This window comes from Schistocerca piceifrons, chromosome X, assembly GCF_021461385.2.
Source record: "Schistocerca piceifrons isolate TAMUIC-IGC-003096 chromosome X, iqSchPice1.1, whole genome shotgun sequence".
Classification (NCBI taxonomy): domain Eukaryota; kingdom Metazoa; phylum Arthropoda; class Insecta; order Orthoptera; family Acrididae; genus Schistocerca; species Schistocerca piceifrons.
In genome coordinates, this window is record NC_060149.1 from 799,046,055 (window position 1) to 799,058,758 (window position 12,704).

General features: G+C 36.8%; 1 protein-coding gene across 1 annotated transcript in view; it reads right to left on the reverse strand.

Moving 5' to 3' along the window:
- Positions 1 to 12,704, reverse strand: part of LOC124722710 (Down syndrome cell adhesion molecule-like protein Dscam2) — a 382,068-nt gene that overhangs the window by 165,390 nt on the left and 203,974 nt on the right. The window contains exon 7 of the mRNA XM_047247846.1: positions 5,722 to 5,841. Within this exon, the coding sequence (XP_047103802.1) occupies positions 5,722 to 5,841 (120 nt within the window). The remainder of the gene's footprint in view (positions 1 to 5,721; positions 5,842 to 12,704) is intronic.

Here is a 12,704-nt window from a genome sequence, read left to right on the forward strand (position 1 = left end):
CCGGTAAGATTGATGGGGCTATTTACAACACCGGTAGAACGCCACGTGGGCGGCAACGACGTGGGTGTTTTTTCGGTAATAGACAATAAGTCACACATTTCTTGGAAGGACAGAGAGGCAGGTTCCCGCAGAGGGGCTAACTGAGATAGCAGCTGATAGATCCGTGGGGAAATCCAAGATGGAAATAACGACTTACACATAGGAGCGTCGACAACGCCAAAAGCCAAGAAGTGTTGCCGCAAACGCTTCTCATAATCCTCCAAATCTTCAGCGGCCTCATCGTAAGGAGGGAATGGAGGCATAGAAGAGGAAGACAGACGATGAGTAAGCGACGCCAACAACTCCTGAATAGCAGCCGACAGCTGTGTTTGTTGTGCCTGAATTGCTGCCGTCAGCTGTGTTTGTTGTTCAATGAGCGCTTGCATAAGCTGTTCCATGTCTGCCCCGTCACGAACACACAAATCCACAACGCAGTGAAAATATCCCATCCTCGTTGCCAAAAAGTGTTATAACCTTTAATCACCAATAATTGCGTGGATATTCAAACACACTCACTTAGAAACAATAGCTCGTTACATGATAACAACTCAGTATCTCTTATTCGACTGCTGTGCCATGCCATGCCATGCGGCCGGCGCCGTTCGTAGGTAGGTGGTGCTGCCGCGCTCAGCCGAGTTGCGGAGCACCTCTATCGCTGTTTGCGCGTACTGTCGTGGCGGCACTGTTAAATGTCGTGGCACTGTCACAACAGAAATCATGACTAAAACCACAGGAAAGAAGTAGGAAACATCATAACAGAGCAGCTGTGTAATGTATTTGATCCCATGGTCTGACAAAATAATGTTTATAAGACTAAATGGTAAACCTTCAAATCTTAACATTATACAAGTGTACAAACTGATTGTGGAATTGAGTAACAATGAATTTAACTCATTGATAAATTAAAGAAGTCCTACAACAAAGAGACAGGATGCTAATATAATTTGCCCATTTAGGATCAGACAGACGTAACTACATTTTTGCCACTTTTGAGTTGTTAGTACCACAAGGTACATGAAATCGAGACCTAAGTTACAATCAAACAAGTGTAACTCTATCTTACGTGGTTTCCATTTTAGTCGTCAACGTATCTACATTTTACAAAAAATGGTAAGAATCAGACAGTTGGAAGAACTGATCTGTTTTTAGACCACTGGATGCAGTGTTAATTTGTGAAACGGAACAGCTCTTACATTTCTGTGATCCTAACAGAACTGTTAGAAGTTGCTTTTCCCACTACTTCTCTTTCGGAGCATTGTCGCCATCGCTCTATGACAACAATGAAATGCTACTGATACGGAAGATAAATATTGTTTCTGTTGTGAATGGGTTTACAAGCATGTAGGAGCACTATGGAGTCCAGAGCAAGATGGATGGCCCAAATGTGCCTGGAGAAGGAACAGAGTTTAATGGAATGTATTAGAATCTGTTTCTTAGTGTACATACTTCAGTAGTAAGTACTATAATTACTATTATTGTTATTACCGCTGCTGCCATTATTATTATTGCTATTACTACCATTGTCATTATTATTATTATTATTATTATTATTATTGTTTATATTCATGGCTGAGGAAGAACGTGATGTGGAGATGGTGAGGACATTCATTGGTTCAGATAAAGATGATGATCCTTCCTATGAACTGGACAGCACTACAGATTCTGGTGAGTAGCCAAACAATTACTAGACACTATAGCAGTTCCAGTTAATTTTCTTTTCTCTGCCTCTGAATACTTGTCATGTTATTGTTACAGATAGCAGTATTGAACATGGAACGTCCCATGTAAAGAATGTCACAAAAACTGTTGACAATGCAACTAGTGCACAAGTAAATCATCTCCATCAGGAAGGGGAAATTGCAGGTGACAATGCTGGTACTGAGAATAGTAACAAAACAAGAAAATGAAAAAAGGTAGTGGTTAAAGAGGAATGGAAAAGAAATAAAAGAAAAGACAATCGACAGCATGGTAGGGCATATATTTCTATGAAAAATTCCAAAGTTCCTGCAAGAAACGTGAAGCCAAAAGATTGCTCTAAATGTCCATGACAGTGCACCAGTTAAGTTTACTGAGCAAGATGGACAAAATATCCGTAGAACCTACTGGGATCTTGGGTTAATTGAGTTACAAAGGCAGCACCTAAATAAGTTAGTGGAAGAAGAAGAGAAACGAAGTGTGAGGACAAAATTGGATAACTCATGAAGGAAGAGGACCAAGAAATTCTATGTAGTAAAGGGATCTGATAAGATTTAAGTGTGTATGCAGTTTTTTCTCAAGACATTTGACATTTCTGAAACCTTTGTAGGAAATACTGTTAAAAAAAGAGATGAACATCATGTAATTGAGAAAGAGTGAAGAGGACATCATGAGCTAAGTATAAAGAGATCCAAAGAAAGTAAAGAGGCTATAAGGAAACACATTAAGAGTTTTCTTACCCTTTCTTCTCATTACAAGAGGAAAGAGTGTACAGCAGATTATTTACCTGCTGATATGAGTATTAAGATAATGTATGAGTTATATATGAGGAAGGTAAGATAGTCAAGAAATTATGGTTGTATAGGGAGATATTCACAAAGGAATTTAATCTGAAATTCCAGAGGCCACTACAGGGAGATATTCACAAAGGAATTTAATCTGAAATTCCACAGGCCACGAAAAGATATCTGTGATAAATGTTTAAAGTTTTCACATCTTTCGGCAGAGGAAAAGGAAGACAAAGATTTTAAAAGGGAACAGGAAGAGCATCTGAAAAGGAAAGAAATGGCAAGGGAATTTAAGAACATTAAGAAAGAATGTATAAGAAAGGGCGAATATTTGCTAGCTGAATTTGACTTACAAGCTGTGCTTTACTGCCCTAAAGTGAATGCAAAGGCAGTATTCTATAAAAGAAGGCTCTCTGTGTACAATCTCACAGTTCTTAGTGTAGGAGAAAACAAAAATGATTGCTACATGTAGGATGAGACAACAGCAAAATGGGGGTCCATAGAGATGGCTTCATGTCTGTGGGATTTTTTGAAAAATCAAGCACAAACAAAACCAATACCCTTGTTTTCTGATACATGTGGGGGCCAGAACAGGAATGTCAGCATGAGCACTATGTATTTGCATGCAGTGAATGCACTGGACATTCCAACTATCGAGCAATGCTTTTTTGAGCCTGGACATTCACAAATGGAAGTAGACTCAGTGCATGCGAGCATCGAAAGATAAAGTAAACATGTGGATGTTTTTGATCCCATTGGCTGGTATACAATTGTAAGAATGAGTTCCTACAAGTACAGAGTGACAGAAATGGATAACACTCAAATTTTAGATTTCAATCAGCCTCAGAAGAAAATAATTCAGAATAGGAAAACTGCTGAGAATGAAGAATCTGTGAAATGGCTTAAGATTGTTTGGATGCAATACAGGAAAGATCAGTCTGACATGATGTTTTTCAAGTATTCCTATGACGATTGTGAAGTTTTGCACACCAAGGAAAGACCTGGCCTACGAAATTCTTCGAATTCAGGACCTGAAGATAATACTCTTTGCCCAGCATACAAGAGTCCTCTCTGCAAAAGTAAAGAAAAGAAAAGAGATCTTATAGATATATGTAATAAGGGTATTATACCTCCTAGGTATCACACATCATATCAATGACTCAGTGCTGCTAACGATTTAGAAAATGAGGAAAACGTGGAAGAATCACAGGAATAGACTTCATGTTTATTTTCTGGTTTTGTCTCCTTTATCATTGTTGCTAGTTCATCATCTTAGCTATTTCACGTAAGCCACTAATTTTGGCTCATTTAAATGCCTGTGTTGTATCATTTTTGAAACAGTAATCCAGGAACAGAAAAACCGGTGTGTGGAGGCACTGTGTTTCGTTAAAATGATTTTTCTTACGTTTGTTATGTTATTTCTGTTACCTGTAAATTATTTATTGTATGTTCAATGATACTGCAGACAAATAATGCAAAGTGAAAATAATAATGGATTTATGTATTCTCCATCATAGACTGATAATAAACTTCCTGAAAAACAATTCTCTTGCTTATAGTACTCATTAAAAGCACTGACACACATTCCCATAGCTTGTTCCGTGTAATCTGTATTTATAAAGACATTATTAACACAACTGCAGTAATCTTTAATATGATAATATTGCTTAAAGCTGCACATTATTTGTTTGACGTTCATATGTTATACAGCAGCAGCCATTACGTTCAGGATCGGACAAACGTAACTGCGTGCATAATTTTATTAAATATTTCATTAGTGTCCATCGCGTAACAAAAATATGTAACACCTAGTAGAAGACAACAGTCAATGAAGTAAACTTTTTATTCGCCACAGAAAGGCTTGTGAAAAACTATTAGAAAGTACTCAGTTTTTTGGACAAAACCTTTAAATGGAATTATCTCAAAACACTGTTTTTGTAGTTACGTTCCTTTGATCCTAAATGGGTGAATTATGGGTGGGCAGTGTGAAAATGAGTCATGTGGATGCAGACATACAGTAATGGATATGCATCCAAAGGAGGAGTTGGTTAACATTATCTGAATATATTGAGGGGAAGTTACTTTCTGAATTTTTATCATACAACATATTTTTCTTACCAAAACTAAATTGTTAGTATCATATCCATTCTCTTTAACAGCAACAAAGCTGAGAACTGTTACAACTGTGTATACATCCTTGAGCAAACATTAGGTCTATTGTCTATAGTTGCGGATGATAGTATTTCACTTGGAGAAAGCAGACTTGTCATTAACTGAAGACAGGACAAGAAAAAGTAGAAACACATTCCTCTGCCTCCCTCATCCCCCATCCCTCCCACCAAGCCTGGATCATGCAAGGTGAGAGTGAGGATTACCATTCACATTACCAACTCCATTAAATCTTGATTTGTAAAACTTTTTCAACTTACTGAATTCAAAATTCAGTGCCCATTTGAAACGAATGATCAGCACCCATCACCATGTTTTCAAATGGGCACAGTATTACACTTAATTACTATTTCAAGCAGTTTCCTGTGTCCTGCTAGGAAAAATTAGTAACTGTATTGTTCACCATGCCATTATGATGATAAATGAGACCAATGAAGATATCTTCTGTTTAACAAATCCTGTTTATGAGTGACTGAAGCATACATTATACTGCATGCTGGAAATTATGCTTCATTACAAGAAACATTTATGAATGCTTTTCATTATAAAATACGATAAGACAAAATGCATGCCAACATTATGTGGGACATAAGAAGATGTCTATCTTACAGTTACTGTCAATGGTAACGCAGTGCAAAGTGTTGAGTCTAAAATTTTTGGAATTTTTAGAACTGTTTCTTTGTTGAGTAGATAAATTAGGCAGTTAAAAATGTGGTATAAACAAGTAATTGTGAAGCAGGAAATGATACATTATTCTTTGCCTTTCCTTATTCCCTATTATCCCATAACTCTCAATGTAAGAACTATTCTTATAGTTCGAAGAACTTTTTCACTGTCTGAAAACCTGTTGGCCTAGCTTTAGTAGGTCCTGTTCCTGCTATTAACAGTGGGATTTTTTTCTTCATGGATATCTTCTCTCATGAAATTTTGTATAAGTTAATTTTAAGAGATATGGGAAAAACATTTGTAATTAGGTACACAAAATACAAAACATTTACTGCAAAGCAAAGAGTTCTTCATGTTTTCTCACCAATGGCCTTCCTCCATACTACAGTGGGTACTGGAAAGCCTTCAGCTTGACAGTCAAACATAACTGTTTCATCTCTGGTAACATTGCGATCCACAGGTTCTTGTATCCAGCGTGGAGGAACTGAAAAGTATAATTTTTATTACCCCTTGTGTCCTGAGAGATATTATTTACATGTAATTATTTGCACTACAGACACATGAATTAGCAGTAAAAAAATCAAAGGGAATTAAAGCCATAAGTCTGAATGAAAAGGGATAAGAATGCCATACTCGCTAGGAACAAAATAAAATAAGTAAGTTTCATCAACACGAATAAAGTTTAAAAGAAAAAGCTTGTTCCCAAGGTCTAACACCTAAGTTCCCTTTCTCACAATCAAAAGGAGAAGAGAGGAATAAAGGAACTAATAATGATATTTATAATGTGTACAAAGTAAAGAAATTAACTGAAAATGAGGGATTATTCTGCACTAGAGGGTGAGAATAAAATACATAGCAAGTGAAGTGCATTATCCTTTTCTTCTTGAATATCATGGCCATCTCTATCTGTGATCTACTACACCATTTCATCACGTCCACTTTTCTTCTTCTTTATTTCCAACTTTTAAGAAAACAGGGAATATCAGTACTGAAAAAAAAACATTGAACAGTCTATCCACTCAGCCACAGAATGCACAACTTTTCCAGCGAGTACAGTGCCTTTATCAGTCTTCATTCAGGTGTGAAGCACTGCAATTTTGGCAGTGATTTCTCACATGAATATCTCAAAAATTAACAAAACAGTTCAGTAGCTGACAAGATGTCTCTGATACAGTAATAAGCATTTTAAATAACTTTAGCAACTAGGTTTCAATTACATTTATGCAAAACATAAATTAAATCATCAAAAAATGAAAATAAATTTATGTTAAAAGAGCACACAATAAATTTGCACAATTGCGACATCAACAACAATAAGAGCAATAACAACAACAAAACTGATCTAAGTTGTTTAGTCTACTTCTGTCACACTAGAAAATCCTCATAACATCTAATCTACAACAACAAATGCAATGAAGCAACACAGATAACAGGGTTCAGAAGATATGTCAACCTGTGCTTTAAACTCCTACTGTGCAGTAAATAAGTCACTGGTAGACGAATGCAGAACCATCAATTAACAGAAACAGACACAATGTTCACCTTCCCACCTAGGCAATGCAACCTATCACAATTAAGAATTGCAAACATCCATCACAACCATTTGAAGTGTTAGGCACTTGCATGTTGTTCTCATCTAATTCATGCAGCATTTAACAGAACTTTATGTGCTGAAGAGAGCCAAAATTTGTGCTTTAATGATACAAATAAATAAATAAATAAAATAACTAATTTATTCAGTGCTGTAAAACGATAGTGTTCTCAATTCTTAAATTATGTACAGAGACTGATTCATAAAGGATGGTACACACTTGATTAAAGAGCAATATATTGTTTAATTTTTGCACTGTGTGAATGTTTTGCTCTTCAGAGACAAGGGATAAAATGATACTGCTGTGATATACAAGATATTAGCACTATACTTGTAACTTTCCTTACAGTGACAGAGGGAAATTACTACTATCCAGCAGTTTTGAAGCTATTCTTCTTTCAAACTAAATAAATATTCATTCCAAGAGAAATAATTACTGAAGTTTTATCAGATTCTTGTTTCTTAAGAAATGACATATTTAAAATTTTCTTATTCTGAATGGTGGACACTGTACTCGAATTCTCTTAAGATAGTCAGTATAAAATGTTCTTACAGCCACAACAAAATGTACTGGTATTTGTCCAAAGGGCATAATACTGACAAGACATAATTAAAATTTTCTTGTATTTATATCTATTTCATCAAGTTATTATGCAGTGTAGAAATACAGAAACTCAGATGAGATTGCAATGGCTGTATTATCCAAATGTCATTACAAAATGGATGTACTTTTATACTATAAAATGTATGTAACCCAGTTACATATGTGACTGAAAGTAGACTACATTCCACCATAATTCAAGAGTTCAACAAAAGTACATGGGAATGTAGTAACTGAAGTCAAATCATTTTATATTTCAGGGACACTCTTTATTCTCAGAGGTAAACAATTGAAAGTGATCATTCATGCTAAATGCAACAAAAGCTTTAGAGAGAAATGAGTTGTGAAATATGTGCAGAAATTTTGTATTCAATATTAGTACAGTGAGTAGCAAAATTATAAGTTGCAATTTCATACAAAATGCTTTCTTTAATTCAGTCTTTTTATTCATGTTGTTTCTCTTTAATAGTGATGTTAGGTTCATTAGTTAAAATCATTCTGTCAAGATTATTGAGAATAATTTCAGCTTTATTTTTATTAGAGAACCCTTTCAACATACTTGACATGATGCAATCAAATATTTAAATTAGAGTAACTGAACTCATTGAGGAATTCAAGTTACAATATTTCCCAAATAAAACTAAAATATTAGTAATAGCACCATACTGCCTGGGCATATTCATCATATTTGTGTATGAGTCACTACAATGCTTTCGTTTGTTATCGAGACCCCACCTCTGTAGATGAGATTCCTACTGCACAACAGAGTGATGCAACTCAACTCAGAGGTAACCAATTTGAATCCTCTGGCAGAGAAAATGTTTATCACTAGTATTTGTCTCACAGAGTGGAGGGGTGAGGGAGGGCGCATAAAGCTTCTGATCACTGAATTTAATGTCAATTTTCCATGTTAAATATCAAACTTCTATGCAGTTTCTCATGAAATGAGGGCACATGACAGCCAATAATGATCTCTCCACTTGGTGGGGTTGCTAAGTCAGCACAGCTCTTTCTGCTGTTTGAGAATAGTAGGGTATGTGCTAGCATTGCGTTTCAGACTCTCTGTTCTCTTTCACCATTGTCAGTCTTGTATCCCAGCCTAACGATGACTCAGACTCCAACTTGGATGTTGATGTGGAGACCACGCAATTGCTGAAACACACCATGAGCAGAACTAGGAGGTGCTCTCAAGATACTACAGCCAGCAGCAAGAGGTACTGAAAAGACATGGCAGCCCATACTAGAAGGTGTTTGTAACATGCTCAAATGCACCCAAACACGGTACTTGATGATTATTTAGGGACCAGCATCGGCCATAGAGCTTGACTTTGAAGTAGCTTGTGACAATGTCTGACTGAATGAGAAAACCTGCTGCTGGCCTGTGGCCAACCTTAGCAGGTTGCTACTTTGTAAGACATTGTAACTGTGTACAATGGTTTCATTTTGGATTCCTGGACTTTCTGGTTAAAATATTTAGTCCTGTTTTGGGTTCTAGCAGACTTGGTACAGACAAGTTACAAACCATTTCACTTACTGTACTGTGACTGTGTTTCAGTTTGTGACAAGTATTTCAGTGACTATGAGGATTTTACTTTGTCTGTCAACTAGACTTGAACCTTGCACACCGTCTGCAGCACTCAGTGCCACCATGGACCCAGAATTGTTGAAATTATGTGAACAACAACTGCAGCAACAGGCTCAAGAGCTGCAACAACAAAATGAGCAACTCACATGGCAACAAGCCATACAACAAGCTATCATGGTGCAGCTAACACAGAGTTGCATCTCCTGACTATATCTACATCTATATCCAACTCTGAAAACCACTGTGAAGAGCATGACAGAGGACATTTCCCATCGTACCAGTTACTAGGGCTTCTTCCCATTCCATTCACAACAGAAAATGAGAAGAGTGATTGGTTAAAGGCCTCAGTGCATGCTATAATTAATCTAATCTTGTCCTTACAATTCCTATGGAAGTGATACATAGAGGTTTGCAGTACAGTATATTCTTATTGAAACTTTGTAAGTAAGCTTTCAAAGCATTTTTTTCATCTATCTTTGAGACTCTCCCAGTTCAGCTTCTTCAGCATCTCTGTGACACTCTCCCACATGTCAAACACACATGTGACCATTTGTGCTGCCCTTCTCTGTATATGTGAAATATCCTCAATCAGTCCAATTTGGTAAGGATGTCATACAATTGAACAATATTCTAGGACATATTGTATGAGTGACTTGAAAGCAAATCTTCTTTGTTACCTGATTGCATTTGCCTTGTATTTTACCGATAAACCAAAGTCTGCCACCTGCTTTACCTACAACTGAGCCTGTGTGACTGTTCCATTTCATATCCTTGCAAAATGTTACAGCTAGGCAGTCGTAGAGTTGGCCCATGAAACTATGACTGGTTGATATTGTAGACATAGTGACTACATTTTGTATTGTTTTGTGAAATGCACAATTTTACCTTTTTAAACATTTAAAGTAAGTGGCCAATATATGTACCACTTTGAAATCTTATCAGGTTGTAACTGAATGTGCAGCTTTTATCAGACAGTACTTCATTAAAGATAAATGTATCATTCACAAAAAGTCTGAGGTTATTATTAATATTGTCTACAAGGCCATTAATGTACAAACTGAACAGCAATGGTCACAACACGCTTTCCTGCGGCACGCACGAAGTTACTTCTCCATCTATCGATGACTCTCCAGCCAAGATAACATGCTGCATCTTCCCTATTAAGAAATCCTGAATCCAGTCACAAATTTTGCTTGACATCCCTTATGCCTGTGCTTTTGATAACAAGCATAGGTTGTTACTAAGTCAAATGCTTTTGACAAATCAGGAAATGCTACATCAACCAGACAGGCTCAATCCATAGCTTTCAGGATATCATTCAAGAAAAATGAGAGTTGGGTTTTACATGATCAATGATTTCAGAATCCATACTGGTTGGTATGGAGAAGGTAATTCTTTTTGAGATACCTCACTAAGTTTGACCTCAGAATAAGTTCTAAGATTCTACAACAAAGAGGTGTCAAGGATATTGGATAGTAATTTTTTGGATCACTTCTGCTACCCTTCCAGTAGCCAGGTGTGATCTGTGCATTCTTCCAATTACTGGGAACAGATTTTGTGTGAGGGATCAACAACATACTCTAGTTAAAAAGAGGGGATAACTCGGCTTCAAATCTGGTATAGAATCTGATAAAGACTCCATCAGATCCTGGAGGTTTGCTGAGTTTTAGCAATTTCAGCTGTTTCTTAACTCAACTGACATTAATACTTTGATTTTCAGTGGTACAGGAATTAAATTAAGGCAATACTCATGGGTTTTCCTTTGTAAATGAATGTTTGAAAATTGAGTGAAGCATTTCTCCTGTTGCTTTGCTACCCTTAGTTTTGGTTCCTATTTCATTTGAACATGGCTGGAGACTAACTTTGGGGCCATTAAAGCTTTTACGTATAACTGGAATTGCTTTAGGGTTTGTGAGAGATCTTTTCACAATATTCTGCTACAGTATTTATGGAAGGCTTCATGCATTTGCCCTGTTGACAACTGAACATGATTTGTTTATCATTTGTCTATCTATAGCCCTATGCTTTGTTTTACATCTATTATGCAGTAGTCTCTTTTCCTTAGAAGTTTCTATGGAGTGACTGTATAGGTGGAGTAAAGTTCCCACTGTAATGAAGACTGCATTTTCACCACACCATGGTTCTTGATAGAAGCTTACCACTTAGATTCTCTGAATCAACATGTTATAAGGTACCACATCAAAAATTTTTAAGTGAAAAGGAAAAGGATACATTGGAACTTTCTGTATTCTGGGGCTTATGCCCTTCCATGGTACAGTCTGGTCTGGCAGTCATCAACAGCACAGTAACAACAGATTAAGGTCAGGCTTACAGAAGGTGCCATTCCAACAGTCTGCATAATTGTCAGCACAGGCAGTGATAAAGTTACAGCACTAATTCTTTACGTCAGTCACATGTATCAAAAGAGAGTGGGACGAGTAACCTTCCTCTTGTTTGGTATCTAGGATGCTGCATGGCTCCAAGCCAGCTGGTTGTGGTTGCAGAGCCAGTTTAATTATGACCCCAGGAAAGTGATCAGCAGTTACCTCTGAGTTCTATCAGTGGTTATCCATCAGTTGCCTAACAGTGGTCATTGAGTCATGTTTAAGTAACCTTATAGCTTTCTACTCTGGTTTACAAATATTTAAAGATTGGACTATGCCCAGCATGTCAGATACTTTGGATTGGACTTTGAATCAGGAAAGTATAACTTATCCTGTCTGGACTTTGCTTCTAAGTGATCTTTAGTGGACTTGTGTATTTTATCCAGAGTCTTCTCATACAAACTGAACTGTATACATTGTGCCTTGAATAAATGTGATGATGCCCTTGTACCTGAAACAATACTAAGAGCTGCAGCACACCATTTTCAATTGGATTTTTGTATTTAAAAGAACAGAAATGGTTTTAAACAATATAAATTAATTAATTCACTAAGGGGTAGAATGACAGATGATAGCTCTGTGAATAAAACAATTTAGAAGTCAATTTACTCTGTAGTGTTTTGTGTATGATATGGAAGTAAATAACTCTTACTGGGTATGCACCTTGGCCACTTTTCCCGATGAGTAGTGTGGCCACTTTTCCTGATTGGATGCTATGTTAGCAATGCTGTTTCACAAAAGAAACAACAAGAACTACATTTTTAGGCCAAAAAGACATTGTTTAAACAGTGATACTGTGAAAAAGTATTAATCTATGTATAAGTGAGGTACACTATGTGATTAAAAGTATCTGGACACCCCCAAAAACATATGTTTTTCATATTAGATGCATTGTGCAGCCACCCACTGCCAGGTACTCCATATCAGTGACCTCAGTAGTCATTAGACATAGTGAGAGAGCAGAATGGGGGGCTCCATGGAACTCACGGACTTTGAATGTGGTCTGGTGATTGGGTGTCACTTGTGTCATACCTCTGTACACAAGATTTCATCACTCCTAAACAGTCCTAGGTCCACTGTTTCCAATGTGATAGTGAAGTGGAAACATGAAGGGACACGTACAACACAAAATCATACAGGCTGACCTTGTCTGTTGACTGACACAGACCGCTGACAGTTGAAGAGG